At 39.0% G+C, this 18,388-nt stretch overlaps 2 protein-coding genes across 2 annotated transcripts; both read left to right on the plus strand.

Moving 5' to 3' along the window:
• The first annotated feature begins 257 nt into the window (after positions 1 to 257).
• LOC147057687 (T-box transcription factor TBX3-like) lies at positions 258 to 3,731 on the plus strand. Its single transcript, XM_085908953.1, has 7 exons — positions 258 to 370; positions 437 to 704; positions 1,352 to 1,501; positions 1,600 to 1,660; positions 2,528 to 2,637; positions 2,725 to 3,050; positions 3,366 to 3,731. The coding sequence occupies exons 1-5, from the start codon at positions 258 to 260 to the stop codon at positions 2,569 to 2,571; spliced, it is 636 nt and encodes a 211-aa protein (XP_085765079.1). The 3' UTR covers positions 2,572 to 2,637; positions 2,725 to 3,050; positions 3,366 to 3,731.
• Positions 3,732 to 6,566: 2,835 nt separating this feature from the next.
• On the plus strand, positions 6,567 to 10,715 carry tm2d2 (TM2 domain containing 2). Its single transcript, XM_085910900.1, has 4 exons — positions 6,567 to 6,938; positions 7,231 to 7,318; positions 7,755 to 7,870; positions 9,448 to 10,715. The coding sequence occupies exons 1-4, from the start codon at positions 6,673 to 6,675 to the stop codon at positions 9,659 to 9,661; spliced, it is 684 nt and encodes a 227-aa protein (XP_085767026.1). The 5' UTR covers positions 6,567 to 6,672; the 3' UTR covers positions 9,662 to 10,715.
• The last annotated feature ends 7,673 nt before the right edge of the window (positions 10,716 to 18,388 follow it).

The raw sequence follows: 18,388 nt of genomic DNA on the forward strand, positions 1-18,388 counted from the left end.
ACAAATTCTGCCGTTTTTGCTCAAAAACAACTATGCAGTTGGGAAAAGGCGCACTTTTTATTTGTACTTTTTGAGACCATGCAAAATCTCGAAACTGCTTGTCTCACAACGCAGCACCTTACCGAAGATTTCTGAGTGGCTCGTCGCTGTTCCCCGCCGTTTTTTTAGTCACAGAATCATCGAAACCTATTCCCGTTGATGAAGTGATTCGAGCGCGGTTCATCACCACGCCAGATTTTTTGCACAGGCCCCGCGAAATGGAAACGGGAGCGGAGACAGAAGACGTGCCCAAATTGCATTTGGAGGCCAGCGAACTTTGGAGACAGTTCCATCAATATTGCACTGAAATGATCATCACAAAATCTGGAAGGTAAAATCCGTCAATTTAATCCAGATTCCTTACATGTAATTAACATCTGACTACCTTTCCCCCCAGGCGCATGTTCCCACCTTTACGGTTAAGATGCACTGGTATGGAAACAAAAACTAAATACATCCTAATGATGGACATCGTGGCGGTGGATGAGCGCAGATATAAATTTCATCATTCCCGCTGGATGGTGGCGGGGAAGGCGAATCCAGAGTTGCCCAAGCGCGTGCACATTCACCCGGACAGCCCTGCCGCAGGCGAGCAGTGGATGTCCAAAGTGGTCACGTTCCACAAAGTGAAACTTACTAACAATACATCTGACACGCATGGATTTGTAAGTGCATGCCTTCAAAAGCAATATGCAGTATGATGATAGATCCGTTTAGAACAGTCGCGAAAGTTTGAACTAATTGCCAATCAAAACTGAACTTTCTGTCTCTCCCTCTCTCTTAGCATTTCTCTAGTCTATTACATCAGTAGCTCCTCCATCGCGTCTGTGGGATGGCAGCTGCCACCTCCAAGAAATAAATGCCTTTCTGCCCGCCATAATCACCGTCTGAAATTGACTAAAATATATTTATGAATATATCTAATAACTGTTGACAATTGCTCAGTAGACTACAAAAGCCAGTAACTAAATGTAAACTGTCAAATAATTATCATAAATACATGTAATTGTTGAGAGTTGTTATTGTGTAGCTGACAAGAATTAAGCTATTCACGTGACATCATAAAACCTACCAGGGAATGAAGAAAATGAAACCTGAGCTTAAAATGCGTGTGAATTTGCATACATATAGGGGGTTATATTCTCCTTCCTTTCGAGCTAAATGTCCTGCCACGCCTTTGCCATCCCATGTAAAACTTTATGGAGCTACTATTTGGATTGTACAACTACAGCCGCTGAGTTTATACCTCAATGTGTACCTGTCTTTTCCCTCCATTTGAAAACAGAGGTACATTTGTCTCTTTCATTTGCAGACCATTCTCAACTCGATGCACAAATATCAACCAAGATTTCACATTGTGGAGGCAAACAATATCCTGAAGCTGTCTTGCAGCAGCACCTTTCACACTTACGACTTCCCTGAGACAGAGTTCATTGCGGTTACAGCTTATCAGAATGACAAGGTGAGGTCTGCTAAAAGAAAATCTTAAAATGGTGATTTATTTATTACTTACCAGATGACAACGTTAAGTGTGACTAATTTTTCTTGTCAACCATTCAGATCACTCAGCTGAAAATAGACAACAATCCTTTCGCAAAGGGCTTTCGCGACACAGGAAATGGTAAAAAAGAAAAGAGGCAGGTTATTTTTCAATATTATGTCTTCATATTATTATGAAAGTGAAAAGTTAATTGATTGATTGCTGTTTTGAAATAGTTCAAATTGTCGCAATGCTATACGACAACACAAAGCATGGCATTGTTTTGAAGAGGAAGTCAAGCCCCAAACTTATAGTAAGTAATATGTTCTGTGCAGCCCAACTAGTCAAAACACATTCTTCTGATCGTTTTGTTTGTAGAATATGAATTAAAGATGCAAAATCGACCTGGTTTCATCCATCTCAGGGGGTGGCCATTTTGCCAATTGCTGTCGACTGAAAATTACATCAGAGTATAGCAATTGGGATGTCATTTTCAGTCAACAGCAAGCGGCAAAATGGCCACCCCCTGAGATGGATGAAAGTGGGTAATTTTTGCTCAAATGTGTTGAGACTAGTAGGGGCAAAGACACATTATTACTGTAAAGGGTTTACTTCCCTTTGAAAGTTTTCTGCTTGACCCTGCATTTTACCTGCATTTTACCTGCATTTTACTTGCATTTGACAGCTCAGTGGCCTAGTAGTAGAGTGTCCGCCCTGAGACTGGAAGGTTGTGGGTTCAAACCCCAGCCGGGTCATACCAAAGACTATAAAAATGGAACCCATTGCCTCCCTGCTTGGCACTCAGCATTAAGGGTTGGAATTGAGGGGTTAGATCACCAAATGATTCCCGAGCGCGGCACCGCTGCTGCTCACTGCTCCCCTCTCCCCCACGGGATGAATCAAAATCACATGGGGATGGGTTAAATGCAGAGGACAAGTTTCACCACACCCAGATGTGTGTGTGACGATGATCATTGGGACTTTACATTTTTCATTCTTATTCTACAGGAAGCTACCAGATTCATCAACAAAGTCTAAAGAGATGCGAATGACTGTTGTGAAAGGTCAACCTGCTAAAGATTGTTTTCTACAGTATTCCCCCAACTCAAAATCACCAGGTGCTGCTGTTTTTTGTATTGTGTTTTTATGAGTCTCTATAGCATAAATATTCTATTCATTCTACTCTTCATTTTTGTTCCTACAAGATGCCAGTGACAATGAAAAAGAACATGGAACCCGCAAAAAAACTGAACTGAGGATTTCTCCAGGAAGGAGACCAAGTCCAATTGATTGTTGCTCTGTTCGGCAAGACTCTGAGCAAAATGAGATTCGTCGCAGTTCTCATTCAGAATTAGAGAGACATCTTCAGGACCCAACAACTGGACGGAGTTCTCTCCATTCTTCCAAGTTAAACTGCTGGTACAACGGCATCCAAATGGACAGAGTAGCGTATTCTGGGCAGACCTTGGTAACGCCCGTCTGGGGTCCAACATCACTTGGATCTCCTCAGCAGAATACATTTCTTTTGCAGGTATGGTCACATGCTTGAGATTGGACATACTGCACTGTACTGTGTCTTCAATCAGACAGCTCAGAAAATAAGCATTGCAAATTGGTTTAGTCGTTATCAAAAGAAATTCATTCTACATAACCAATCTATGGAAAACATTTAAGGGTGATCGACATGTAGTATATACAGTATAGAAACTTGTTTATTAACATTAATTAGATGGAGTGAGACTGCTGTTGAGCTGAGAAAGAAAGAAATGATACCATTGCATTATCACATCATCCTTCTTGCATCATTGTCTTTGTCCATATTCTCGTATGTTCTATTTGTTTACAGAACTTGGTGAGTCTGTCGCACTTGGGTGGCTTTCTGTTCTACCCCTACTCCACCTTCAATTCATCATCAACCCATTACCCAGTCCCACCAGTGCAGCCCAGAATGGACCCTCCCCACTCAAGTATCACTAACTGGGACTATTTTTCTTCTCCAATAACATGGCCACCTATTTCGCCTGTGGCTGATGGGTTCCAATATTTGGAAACTGACTGGCTAACCCTAAAACAAAAAGACACTGGATGAAGGTGAGACTGTAAACCAGGTGACAACCTGTGCACAAGCAGAAAGACAGTTGTAAACACTGACCACAAATGCATGCAGCCAACCTACTTCCAAATCATTATTCAAGTTTTATTTCACTTCCAATCCTCCATATTGGCTTAATTGGTTCATGATCACTCTTTCTCCCCTTTGGTTGGTGAAATAAAAATTGGTCTGCCTGCCTCCTGCCATTTATTGTGTGAGTCTGAAAAAAACTCTCTGTGACAACTTAAGTGTGGTAAATATGGTAAAAACATGGCAATATATTTTTTGAACAAATTAATGGTGGCTGATTTAAAAACAGAAAAATGGAAAACCTCTACATGTTCATGGAAATGGAAGAGATTTGTGTACTCAATTAAATAATTATGTACACACAGATAATCTTTTTAACATGATGTGGTTTTTAGGGACAGACAGGATATCTGGCTTTGTAGACTAGTACTGTATGGTTTGGTGAGTTCCAAACATACCTCAGTTCTCTCAAGGACAATTTTTTTTTACCATGCCTCTTTTCTTTTCGGGTGTGAAGGGTCAGGAAGTTATTTTGTCCCTTCAAATAGAGACGCAGCAATCAGTTAATTTCATTCATTGTAATACATCCCAAAAGGCACATTGTCATTGTATTTGACTCTGTTCATGATATGTACCGTAATTTTCGGACTATAAGTCGCTCCGGAGTACAAGTCGCACCAGCCATAAAATGCACAATAAAGTGAAAAAAAAAACCATATATAAGTCGCACCGGAGTATGTCGCACTTTTGGGGCAAATTTATTTGTCAAAATCCAACACCAAGAACAGCCATGAACCAGCAACAACAGGCTAAACAATAGGGTATGCTAACGTGACATATACACAAACGAGGAGCTGAGAACGGGCCTGACGTAACATTCAGTTATTCAAGTATGTATTACATAAATAACATGTTTATCAAACCATCTGTGTCACTCCAATTCATTAAATCCATCGATCGTCCTTTATGTAAACAATGCCGCGTATGCGCTGCATATGCTGACGTCGGACCCGTTGTAATTTGCATTTCTAATTATTCCACAGACCCATATAACGATATATAAAGTATATTTCAAATAACTATCATATAACGACAATATTATCAAACCATCTGTGCCACTCCAAATCATTAAATCCATCGATCAAATTTCTCATTCTTTATGTCAACAAAGCCGCGCGTCCGCCGCAGAGATCTAGTATATAACTATATTGTATCGTTAACAAAGTACCAGGAAAGAGGTGGGTTTATATAACAACAATATTATCATACCATCTGTGTCACTCCCAATCATTAAATCCATCGATCAAATTCCTCGTCCTTTATGTCAACAACGCCGCACGCGCGCACCGCACAGATCTAGTATATAACTATATTGTAGCGTTAACAAAGTACCAGGAAAGACGTGGGTTTAGTAAACGGCTCTTTATTTAACAAAACAAGAGTTCAACGAGCCAACAACTACTGAACTGTGTAACGATAAAAACATATACAAGTTGCTACACGAAATAAAATATGTCAAATAACTATAACATAAATAGGTTTTTCAAACCTTGTGTCACTCCAAATCATTAAATCCTTCAAACGTGGGGCCCTTCGTCATCTTCGTCATCCTGTGATCGAATCCTTTGTCCTTTATGTAAACAACCACCGCGCGGTGCCAGTGACATCGTGGATTTTTGAATTTTGAAAATGTGTGAAAAAAATCACATGATGAAAATCATACTCCCACCCAAACTATGAAAAAAAAACGCGACTTATAGTCCGGAAAAAACGGTAGTTAAAGACTGAATTTCTATGTCAGAGTTAATTTATTATTTTGTATGTAATAAAAACAGTTGGTTTTGATTTATCTGAACAGTATCAAACTGTTGTATTTGGAAATGTCCCATCCTTGGTCTTTATCCTACCTCATGTACATATAGAGAAACGTACATATTCATACAGGTATAAATGGGTATGAATCGGTTTGATATTTCTTATGATTTTTTTTTTTTTTTAGTTTAATTAATTTGAATAGTTAAGTAAATTGATAGGGTTTTGGGGGGCTTTTACGTGTTACATATTAACCAGCATGGCGTAAGCTACAGCTGTACCATATCAAATCATATTCCTTGAAAAGTCCATAAAACTACATTGTATAATACCTGTAGACATTTTTATTTCAATCAAATTGCAGCTGGGTGAAAATAGGATAGACAGACACATTACAATAATCTGCTTCAATTTTCACTTATAGCAGCTAAACTGTATTCATTTAAAAACGTGCTTGTCTTTTGAGGGGCTTGGGGTCCAGAAATCGTCTCGAACTGCATAGTTGCATGGGGTTTCTAATATTATAACCCCGCCCGTCGTATTGAAGTTGAAGTTTTGAAGTTGAAGTTTATTTTTGAACACAAGATCGACCAAACACAAAATCATTTTTTCACATTTTCACATAATTTCATGTTATGCCAATAAGGCAAATAAATCAACATGTTCAAAAAAGGAGAAGGGAGAAGCTATTGCTTGTTTTTTCCTACGCCTTTTATACATCATAATTCTTAACATGGTTGCTCATTATTTTTTCGAAATACAGAAACTCAATTTATCAGAGGAAGATAATTTTGGAAATGAAAGCAGTTTATACAATAATATTCTGAAAAAAAAAATAAGATTTGGACTATATAGCTGAAAACAGACAAGCAAAAGATTTCAATTCCTATAATTTTCTAGTGTACAATTTTTAAAGTGTTCTTTGAATTGGGCAATGTGTTAACTTTCTTTGATCGTTACAGGTAACTTATTCCATAGCTTTACCCCCCATATTACTTAATTGGTTAAAAGAAAAACAGTAACTGACTCAGAGTGTAGTGGACAATGTATTACAGCAGGGGGCAGTAGTGAAGTTAAAATGCATCACAACGCCCCGTTTGATTCCATAAAAGAAGAAAAGGTACACAAACAGTCGATGGACACCTATCTAGCTCATGATGGTGGCTTTTGATGCGTATGACAATTTACTCGCTGTTCATGTTGTTCTCTGACGGCGATAATGATTTCAGTAAGCTACATCTTGCTGTGCGGACAACTACTCCTGTTACTTACAGTAATTCTTTTGCAATGTTTGGAAGGGATCCATTCCCAAAACTCGTCGACCACAGATGTAGCTACCAGTTCATCTGTTCCTGGTTCGACAGAACTTCCTTTCTCCGAACAGACCCCAGAAACTGTAAAATATGATGTACCAGTTGAAAGTACGAATTACACTGACGCATTTGAGTACACGGCTCAGTCACCCGTCGTCCTCTGCAGTTATTTGTAAGTAGCCTCGCTAATGCTCACATGCTAACGCAAGCGCTGAAATGGTTCCTCAGGCAGTGACAAACTTAAGCAGTCGGATGTTTACAGACGATTCATTTTGTAATTTTGGATATAACTGTACTTTTTTGTTTGTTTGTATCACTGCAGATACATATTGCTAAACACACTAAAGTCAAACGTTTCTGAAGGTGTCAATCAAAAATGCTATCCAAAATTAATGTTTGATAAACATTGATTTTCACCTTCCATTGCTCACAATGTCACTCCACTGATGTGTTTTGTGATGAAGGCCGGAGGAGTTCATCTACTGTCAGGACCCTGTAGATCATGCTGGGAATCTTAGCGCATATCTGGAGATGGGCCATGGGTGTGTAGGGGTGAGTACAATATATAGCCCAAAGTTGTGGTCATAAGTAAACATACTCTTAGCATGGGAAAGAATGTCATACTCTTTTTTTTTTTTTTTTTTTTTAAAGAACTGTTTCTTAGATGGAATTGTACTATACTGTACTAGTATATAGATTTGTTTGTTCTCATACATTGTCAATAAGTCAAGGATAAAAGAATCAATGCGTGCAGCATGTCCATGTTTGTTGTACTGTAAAGTACTGTGATAAATTTATTGATTTTGTTTGAAATGTTTTCATGTTTATTATTACATACTGAGAGAAATAATTACTTCATAACTTCATTTATTTATGTATGTGGGCTCTCTTGTTCATCTCAAATGACGAGTTTGATTAGCACATGTATATCTGAGCACAACTTTAACATGGGCTTTGATTGTATCACATTAACTGTTTTTGTTGATAGTGGGGAGGCCAGACTAAGAAAGAAGTGAACCACACACCGGTTATCTGCACTGCACTTGATGATATTGAATGTGCCGGGCCCAGAGAATTCCTGAGAGGGAATGTACCATGCATCAAGTAAGATCATAGATACATTTCTTCATTGCACCTTTACAGACTCTAATTTTTTAGCTTTGTGTTTGACACGGTGGGAAAAATGTTTCAACCCTTTTTTATTATCGTCAAAAATATACTATCTACAGTTTTGTTCATTATCTATTGCATTGTAGCTTCTTTTTAATTCAGAGAATGAACAGGTAATGCGAAATGTGCAGCAAATTAACCAACAGAGCAAATTAGGTTTTAAATGCCAGTGTGACATTCCACTTTTTTATTTTATTTTTATTTTCGGAAAACAAAAAGAAAAGTGTCCCTGTGTCAGTCTGTTATGCCATAGTCAACCAATTTATTCAAAAAGAAAGATAAAAAACCTGAAATAGAATATACTGCGATGAGAAGTTGTTGTGCTACTCTTTCCCCTCTTTGGATCTAATCTCTTAATTTGCTATTGATAATTTCTATGCCTTTTCTATTTGAAACTCCAAGATAAATCATTAGGTCATTGCCATGCCATCAGGTGTTTCCACTAGAGGACAATGTTTCCATATGACAAATCATTAGGTGATTGCCATGCCATCAGGTGTTTCCACTAGAGGGCAATGTTTCCAAATATATCATGTATTTAACCCAGTGTTAGCTTCATCTTTTCATTTCTCCTGTGTTGCGTTCATCAGCAGCATTTTATCATATTCACCCCAAAAAAGCCATAATAATAAGCTCATTTTATACATAAGAATCTGATCTCACTTTTATCATGAAAAATGTATAATTGTTTAAACGGTGATACACAGATGTAAGTAACGTCAAATGTTTAAAAAAAAAAAATAGAGTCCTACTGTCCATAGTCTCCTTTATGTTGGTAGTTAATCCGGGAGTTAAAAATTAAATAGTTTATTTATTTACACATACTTTTGATAACGTGAATGGTCTTGTGCTAAAACACTTGGAAATTAATACATTCTTAAAGGTCCTGAGAACTTTATTCTAAGTGGTCTTTTCAAGTGCCAAGTAAAGTTTTGAAATGCGGTTATTGTGATGAGGATTATTGTTATGATTATTATTATTTTATTATCATTGGTAGTAAATGTATTGTTGTCTTTGTGGTACCTTGATTTAAAAAAAGGTAGTTAAGACAGAATGAGATGTGCAACTTTGCAATGATGAGTTTTGCTTCAACAAAAACAATATATAACAGTTTTTCACTGGCCCAATTTTAAGTCAAGGCACTGTCGTGAATATAGATGTTGAACTACATAAAACAAGGTGACAGAGAGGATTTTTTTTTTTTTTTTTTGGAATTGAAGTTCGCGCTTTTTTTTTTTTTTACTTGCCTTTAAGCCAACTGAAGACGTGAAGAGAAACTTGTGTTTCTCAGCTGTTAATCACAGTGTGTCAGCATATATTTACTCTATGTACCAAAATGTTTCACACCACACTGCACTAGCATAACACGTTTTTTGAAACATGGTTTGAGATACGTAATATTTTCACCAGAGCTAAGACTTAGCAGTGCTTTTAATTAACCAGAATAACGTTTGGCCAGTCAAATTTAATTTTTTGAAGTTGCATGTTTTTTTTGTTTTTTTTTCTCGCAGATACACCGGCCACTATTTTATCACCACTTTGCTGTACTCCTTCTTCCTTGGTTGCTTCGGGGTTGACCGTTTTTGCCTGGGCCACACGGGGACGGCAGTGGGGAAGCTGCTCACACTTGGAGGCTTAGGAATCTGGTGGTTTGTGGATCTGATTTTGCTTATTACAGGTGGTTTGATGCCTAGTGATTATAGCAACTGGTGCACTTACTACTGACCAGAAGAGCAATGCCTCAAATTGGACATTCCCAGTTCTATATACCGCAGAAATGTGTTTTCAGGCTGCTTCCAAACTACCCAGCTGAGATCCTGTAAGGTTAACTGGGAAAATATCAACATACCGATGTACCACTTGTACTTTCCTCCTGAGAAAAAGATGCATATGTATACTGTACGCAAGTCAGTCAAAAGACAAGCAAAGGACTATCATTGAATCTTCTCTCCTTTCAAAGTATTGAACTTTCAAATGAAGTTCCATCCATAATTTCTGCAATGCTGAACTACTTGAATACATTTTAAAAGTGCAAAGTGCAGATGTCAGTATAACTAACATACATTTTGTAACAATTTGATGGAATATATGCACTTTATTCCAAAGCCTTCACCTGTGTTGACTGCAACAAGTAAATTGATTCGCAGTGCTGCAAGATGCTTGTCAGTGGGGCTTTTAACTTCAGATTGACATCAAATGAAAACATAATATTGCTCGCAGAGATGAAATTTCCATCTGTGGCAACATCCGTCAAGTAACATCATTTCCAACTTCTAATGACTTGAGACCGACGGTTGCGAGCTTCTTCCCTTGCGGGCAGATTGCTTTGCCACACTATTTTTTTCTTTCATACATTTCACCACACATGCGGGAAGTACAACTGCAGGGGAAGATGGCTAAAGTGGTTTTACTCATCTCCTTTTCTGGTTGTCTGTAAGTTGGTGGCTATTGCGTTTGAAAACAATGTGCTAAAACATGTTCTAAACTATCCTATCCCAGCTAAAAGGGTGAATTTGTAGCCCTGCATAAATTTGGAACTGTTGTGTTTGTTACACATTCATTCATCTTGCTGTGATTGAATCTGCTTAAATATAGATTTAACAATGTTTATTTCTCAAATACAGTAATATATGTTGGCTAATTTATCCTTAGTATGAAATAATGTAAATATATTGCTGCTGTCTATGTAAATATAAAAATAACTACCCAACTGTTTTATGTTTAATTTTTCTCTGCTCTCTACAATATTAAAATGAAAATTCTTATCGTTCTGTGCAAATGTTTTCTCTTTTGTGTGAAGTAAATAAGATAACCAGAATGTCTTGTGTTCACTCTTGATTAGAACATGGTCTGATACATTGTGTGAGTGTTCCCAGAAGGTGCTTCAATGTCCTCTCAGTGTAAAACCATGCATGGCGTGACAAAAACATGTTCAGAAGACACTGCTTAGTGTATATTTTTATGCAATTACCACTATTTATGAAGTTGGAACCCCAATTCCAATCGTGCAGATGCATCCATCCATCTTCTACCGCTTATCCAGAGTCGGGTCAAGAGGGCAGCAGCTTCAGTGTTGAAGCCCAGTCACTTCGTCCAGCTCATCCCAGAGGATCCCAAGGCATACCAAGAAAATACACTGCTCAAAAAAATTAAAGGAACACTTTGAAAACACATCAGATTTCAATGGTGAAAAAAAAGGTGGGATATCTATACTCATATGGGCAGTTTAATGTCTCAGGAACAAAAGGATGCCACATCTTTTGATGGAAAGTTTTCAGCCTACAGAGGGCTCAGTATATAGACACCCCAAAAAACTGAAAAAATTATGTGGCAGGCTTGTCCATTTTGCCTAAATTACATTTCTGCAATTCAAAACTCTTCAATATCTTGTGTAGCCCCCACATGCTTGTATGCATGCTTGACAACGTCGCGGCATCCTCCTAATGAGACAATGCATGGTGTCTTGTGGGATGTCCTCCCAGATCTGTCTAAGGGCATCAGTGAGCTCCTGCAAAGTCTAACGAGCAACCTGACGGCGTCTGGTGGACCGAAAGATTATGTCCCAAAGGTGTTCTATCGGGTTTAGATCAGGTGATCATGAGGGCCATTCAATTGTGACAATTCCTTCATCCTCCAGATACTGTCTGCATACTCTTGCCACAAGGCCGGGAATATCGTGGATCAGGAGGAACCCAGGACCTACTGCACCAGCGTAGGGTCTGACCATGGGTGCAAGAATTTCATCCCGATACCTAATGGCAGTCAGACTGCCGTTCTCTAGCCTGTAGAGGTCTGTTCGTCCCTCCATGGAAATGCCTCCCCAGACCATCACTGACCCACCACCGAACCGGTCATGCTGAATGATGCTGCAGGCAGCATAGCGCTCTCCTTGGCTTCTCCAGACCCTTTCACGTCTATCACAGGTGCTCAGGGTAAACCTGCTCTCATCTGTGAAAAGAACGGTGCCAGTGGCGGACTTGTTAATTCTGGTGTTCTATGGCAAATGCCAATCGAGCTCCACGGTGCTGAGTAGTGAGGGCACACTACAGGACGTCGTGCCCTGAGGCCACCCTCGTGAAGTCTGTTTCTGACGGTTTGGGCAAAACCATTCACACCAGTAGCCTGCTGAAGGTCATTCTGTAGGGCTCGGGCAGTGCTCAACCTGTTCCTCCTTGCACAAAGCAGCGGATATTGGTCCTGCCGATGGGATGAGGACTGTCTACGGCCCTGTGCAGCTCTCCTAGAGTAACTGCCTGAATCCTGGAATCTCCTCCATGCTCTGGAGATTGTACTGGGAGACACATCAAATCTTTTTGCAATAGCACGCATGGATGTGTCATCCTGGAGGAGTTGGACAATCTGCGCAACTTCAGGAGGGGTAAGAAATCGCCTCATGCTTCCAGTCGTGATAATGACTCTTGCTAAAGCCAAAACTTGTGGAAAAACTGTTAAAAAAGATCAAGAGGGAGGAGCTTGAAATGGCCTCCACCTGCAAAACCAGTCCTGTTTTGGGAACCATCTCTTTGTTGCCCCTCTAGTGTACCTGTTGTTAATGCAGCTGAAAGTGATTAACAACCCCCTCTGCCACGTGCCTGACCAAAACCTTATCAGAAAAGTGTCATTGAATTCATGTCATACCCTGATAAAAAACTGTTCTTTTAATTTTTTTGAGCAGTGTACCTTCCAACAACTCAAATTCTGATGCTAACTTCATTAAGGACACAAGTCATCTGAGCACTATTGTCTCAGTATTATCTCAATTGCAAAAAGCAAATACAAATATTTTGGAAAGCAAAACAACTTTTCTTAGTCTAACAAAGGTGATATTTTCTTTTTAAACAGTTCATAAACCTAGCCAGTATATTCACATATTTGCTAAATTTGGTCATTTAATCTGCTGTATTTGTGATCCTTCACATTTATTAAGCAGTCACAGATACAATGTTTTGCTCAAGGGCACGTTAACTGTGTTCTAAATAAAGAAATGCGAGTGATCTTAAAAGTGGAGTTTGCACTTAACAAAACACACTTTTGTCATCTGTTAAACCGCTATATGTCAACTGCCCAGCACTGTCTATTCTCGACAGTTTTACCTGGGGTCGTGAGGGCCCACCCTTACACGCATGCACGCACATACAAATGCACAAGCAAACTCACCCACACATTTCTAATTCAGGTTTCATTTTCTGCATTCCCTGGCAAGTTTCTTGTCTTGTGAATAACAGCTCAATGTTGAGCACTAACCCAGTCCGTGTAGGTCAGGGGTTAGTAACCCTAGTGCTACAAGAGCCATATGCTGCCTGTTTTCTTATCTGCCTGCTGATCAGGATGGTTTCAGGTTCCTACAGAGCTTGCTGATGAGCTGATCATTTGAGGTGTGTTGCAGCAGCTGGCAAAGATGAAGGAAAACAGGCAGGATACGGCTCTCATAGGAACAGGCTTTCCCAACCCTTGTGTAGGGTATGCAATTCTAATTTCCTCCTATGGCTGCAACAATTGATTATTTTACTGGTCAAAAGTCACCAATAGCAATTGCAAATAGTCGACTAATCAGATAATGTATAATCGATGTAAATCGATGCAGTGTATCGCACCAGTAAGTAACTTTGTTAACAAAAGTAAACAGTGAAAATGCTAAAAAAATAAATAAATACAAAAATTTTGCATTTGCAAAACTAAAACTAACCCAGGGTTCCCACTTATTTCTTGAAATCATTGAATTCATTTTTCAGGACTCATTCATCAGCTATAGTACCATTACCACGTCCGGTACGAGTGAAGTTATCACAACATAATCAATTTTCATCAGTCACCCCAAAAGACCCAGTTAAAGGAACGATTTGTTTGCGAACGTCAAAACACTGATGTAAGATCTCATCTAGATGTTGACATTTAAATTACTTTCATCACGAAGTAAATCAAGAGAATGGAATGCAACTGATTGACTAATGAGCTGCTGAATGGTTGCTTAGCACTCATGGCACTGCCACAGCCAGGTTGACTAGCCTGAGGGCATAACACTAGCTCAAAACTGCATGAAAAGTAAGAACTTCTATCTGCATAATACCGCTTATTTACAAATGAAGTTTTTCTCATTGGCATGTTTTTTCTCCAAATGCAATCCTTGGTAAGAAGTTCTTTCGTTTTTGGATCACAACAGAAACAAAATATATTTTCGCTATTAATTAATAGTGCGCTGTACAGCCAGGTTTGACACTTCTCAACACTAACTAACTAACTAACTGACCGACCGACCAACCAACCAACCAACCAACCAACCAACCAACCAACCAACCAACCAACCATACCCACAATCTAATGCAGCAGCATGATGCGCTGCTGTCACCTTCCAGGCTGTCAACAGATTTTTTTCCCTTTTAGCAGGAAATGACATTTCTTGTTTGCCTCACATGAGGTGAAGTAGTTGCTGTCAGATACAAACAGCTGGTTTAAGTTCATGTGTGACAAATAATTTTATGAGGAAGAACTCCCGCAAGTGCTTCCAACAAAAATGAACTAACTCGGCCTTTGATTTTCACTCTTCAGGACCAAATATCTCTCAAGTGGATAGGAATCAACAAATTGACCATGTAAGCCATGCTCTAAATTTGGTGGCCTCTAAATGTCTTTCTCCATGGAATATATGCCCCACTTTTTGTGCCTGATTAAAAGACTTTGATGGTAGCAGCTGGCGGCAAGCTGCCAAGAGGGAAGAACACATGCTATAATTTAGTACAATACTGTCAGAGTTGAGCGTTATGTGAGAGAAAGTCTCTGCTAGGATGAAGAGGAAAGTTTACAAGACAGTAGTGAGGCTGTCCATGATGTACGGATTGCAAACAGTGGCCCTGAAGAAATTACAGGAAGAACAGCAGGGGGGGGGGGGGAGAAGGTGTTGAGGGTATTTTTTAATTATTTTTTTTTTAGGATGAACTTAATGTAGGGACAACCAAGGTTAGAGAGAGGGTAGTTTGGACAAGATCAGAAGAGAGATCACAAATCTTACTTGCTAAAGGGATTACTATTCAGTTATGGAGAAGTGAACAGCAAAGGCTGAGCAGCTAGAAGCTGCTGACGATGGTAGTGGTTGAGGATTCATCATTATGTTTCAGACGTTTGTAAAATAAATTTATCTTAGGAATTTGTGCACCGTGATAAGGTTTAGATTCATTAATGGGGCAGATACTGCCTGGTAGATGATATACATATATCATACATTTCAATTAGTTATTTTACAAATTAGTATGCTGGACAGTCAGTATGAAGCTCTTAATGGTCTTCATAACCATGTTTTTGTGTTAGTATGAGTATTTCAGAATTTATTTTAATTAATTGTGCCACAGGGGCAAGATTCTTCATCCTTCTATAGGCGAGTATGGGAGGAAACCTCTTCTAGTGTCAAGGCTGCACCAAGACCCTGCGTCTCCGAGCAACTGGAGGTTCAATGCATTTTATTCTTGCACAACTAATACAACAGGTGGCGCGCTTAGGAGGCAAGTTCCACCCCAGCAACCAGTATCCAGTGTCACATCAAAGCATAATCAATGTGAAAAATTCTCATATTTTTTTGCGCTCATCATTACATCAGGGCTGGAGCAAGACCAATTAGTCTTAATCAGACAAAGCATATTGTAGTCCTACAATACGACCTTGGGATGATGTACATTAGGGGTGTCCAAACTTTTTGCAAAGTGGGCCAGAGTTGGTTAGCTGAAAATGTATAGGGGCCAACCATTTGCACTTACATTCCTCGAACCATTACCATTGTAAATGAACTTGTAAATATGTAACTATATCCTTTGCTGTCTGCAGATAGGTTGATATTGCAAATGAGAATCTGTTGTCAATTTTACTACCAGAAAAGTTATCGATTAAAATAATAATAAATTAAATACAAATTTTATGAAAGTTGAATTATTTTTTTATTAGATGTATTAGGTTTGTTTTATTATTGTTATTGGTGTTGGTGTTTGTGACTGCAGTAAACAGGCCAGGTTGCATCATGTGAGAATTTTAATCCAAATTAAATAATTCTCCATTTTATCCTTTTTTATTTAAAATTCATACGGTACAAATTACTTCATAATCACAAAATAATAATCCGTAGTCTTTTTGTTGTTTGCGATCACTGTGAGTGGGCGGCGCGGACGCGTAGTCGTGTGTAGTGTTAGCTATAGACAGCTCTCACTAGTAGTCCGTGAGTCCGTGTTCTTTTTTTTTTTGCCTTTCCCTGTGCAGCTTCACTGGCAGCGTCTCTGATTTTAGTGTCGCCTTAGTGTTTGGTGTGCGGACATTTGAATGTGGAAGTGTCTGTGTCACTGATTATCTTGCAAACGGACCCTTGTGTGCGCGTGAACTGGGAAGGGACGGAGGAGACACGCTCGCAACCCATCATGGGCGCTGGCTCATGTGCGCGTTCCCGTTAAAACCCGTTTCATGTCTGTGGTTCGCTCTGGGGCGCGCAGGTCCCCGCAACAGTGCCAGCGGCCCACTTATTATTGATTTTATGACATAATACTTTGGGCCAGTTTAAATTTAGACGCGGGCCGCATTTGGCCCGCGGGACGGAGTTTGGACTGAGGTAGAGAAATTAAAATAAAATACGTATTTGAATCGACCGGACAATTTCCTGGACTTTAAAAGTAAAGTCTTCTGTCGTTTAAATTACATTTGTTAGTTCTATTTATTGTGACTATAATCAGTAATAAAATTATGTGTCCTCTCTGCATCCATTACAGCCTAGTCATCCTGGAAGAGGGACCCTCCCATCTGTGGTCTCTTCTCAAGGTTTCTCATTTCCCTTAGTTGGAGTTTTGAGTTTTCATCAGGGGATGTTTGAGAATATTTGTCATTTTTCACATGTCCTGAGTGTTATTAGTCACCTAAATGTTGAACAGAGGCTGAATGTACCAAAGTCCAATTCATTTGCACGCTCATACATGGTTAATAAAAACTCTTGAATCCCGAATCTTGAATCTTAGCATCGTCAACAGTGTCAATAGTGATACTGAGCAACTCAAATGGTCTTGCCAATATGGTGTAATATACTGTCAGTTTCATAATAATAATAATAATAATAATAATAATAATAATAATAATAATAATAATAATAATAATAATAATACATACATACATACATACATACATACATACATACATACATACATACATACATACATACATACATACATACATAAGGGAAATATGCAATATGTATTAGGCAAAATGACCAAACAGGACCAGCTCATTCTGATTGACCACTTTTCATTTCAGTCTTGGTTTCCAGATAATTTTATCAAAATAATGTCTCATGTTTTTCTTTTTTTCTTTTTCCTTTCCTCTTGCTTTTGCCAAGTCAGTTCTCATACTGGTCTCTTTGTATATCTATCTCAGATACACCTCAAGGGGGCAACTTTATTAAAGTAATTGGATGAGCTGATTAAAACATATGGAGGAGCTTTGCGTTTAATGAGGTATTGATGATAAAGCTAAAATTTGCTTTAGAGTAATGATAATGGCATTACAAATGGTTCGGAAGGGTTCAATTAAATGGTTTTTATATGTGTTAACTGCCTTCAAGGGTCTGTTTAAATACTGAGAGCGATCAGTTGAAGCAATATTTTATCTTGTATTTTCCCATACAACGCGGAACAGGTTTGGATTGTTTGGGGGGAGTGATGATGAATTATGAAGCTATAATACACAATATTACACCCAACTCTTGAAATGCTTTAACATGATTTAATGATGACAACTGTAGTAATTTGAACTGGACTGCACAGCCCAGGCAATGTTTTCCCCCCAGCTGTCTAGTTAATAGTTTAAGTGAGGGAAAAAAAAGTCACTGTGACAGAATTCCATTTCCCGATCGTTTTGTTATGACTGTAATTACAGTAGTGATAATATAATGACTACTTACTTTGACAAAAAGTGTAGTTAAGAACCCTTATGTAACAAGAAAAAGAAATTCTCATTTTTTAGTGCTGTCATTTTGCGTGCTCCTTCAGCATACAAATCCATTACTTCCCTGAGAAAACTCATAATTCATAATCTCATTAGAGTGGGTGTGAATTAAAGAGGCTGTGCGCGTTCTTTGTACAATTTCCTGATCAGCAAGTGGCCTAGTTTTGAAAGTCAAGAACTGTCTGTCTCAAAAGCAGTTGTTCTCTCAACTTTGATGAACACACTTAGTGACTTTGAAAGGACTATATATGTTCTCGTGGTGGGGAGGGGGGAGGGGGTGGGGGAGTTTCTGGTCGAGAGTTTTCGATGCTTTCCACTTCGTGCACTCCTTTTCCGTCTCAGCATGAAGAGCTTTTTCACCTTTACGGTTGAGTGTTGCCTTTCACCTTTCGCCAGCAGGGGGCAGAAGTGATCTATGATGTGTCCCCTTTGTAATCTGGTGCCACCAATCTAAATTGGAGCGAGATGCAGCTGGGGAACACTATTTGT

Source organism: Syngnathus leptorhynchus, chromosome 4 (assembly GCF_054491065.1).
Source record: "Syngnathus leptorhynchus isolate UIUO chromosome 4, UIUO_Slep, whole genome shotgun sequence".
Taxonomy (NCBI): Eukaryota; Metazoa; Chordata; class Actinopteri; order Syngnathiformes; family Syngnathidae; genus Syngnathus; species Syngnathus leptorhynchus.

Excerpts from the sequence above, each read along its gene's own strand:
- LOC147057687 (XM_085908953.1), top strand. The coding sequence starts at position 258 with ATGGAAACGGGAGCGGAGACAGAAGACGTGCCCAAATTGCATTTGGAG. Across the intron at positions 371-436 it reads ATCATCACAAAATCTGGAAG|GCGCATGTTCCCACCTTTAC; the intron begins GTAAAATCCGTC and ends CTTTCCCCCCAG. Across the intron at positions 705-1,351 it reads CATCTGACACGCATGGATTT|ACCATTCTCAACTCGATGCA; the intron begins GTAAGTGCATGC and ends TTTCATTTGCAG.
- tm2d2 (XM_085910900.1), top strand. The coding sequence starts at position 6,673 with ATGATTTCAGTAAGCTACATCTTGCTGTGCGGACAACTACTCCTGTTA. Across the intron at positions 7,319-7,754 it reads TGGGCCATGGGTGTGTAGGG|TGGGGAGGCCAGACTAAGAA; the intron begins GTGAGTACAATA and ends TTTTGTTGATAG. Across the intron at positions 7,871-9,447 it reads GGGAATGTACCATGCATCAA|ATACACCGGCCACTATTTTA; the intron begins GTAAGATCATAG and ends TTTTTCTCGCAG.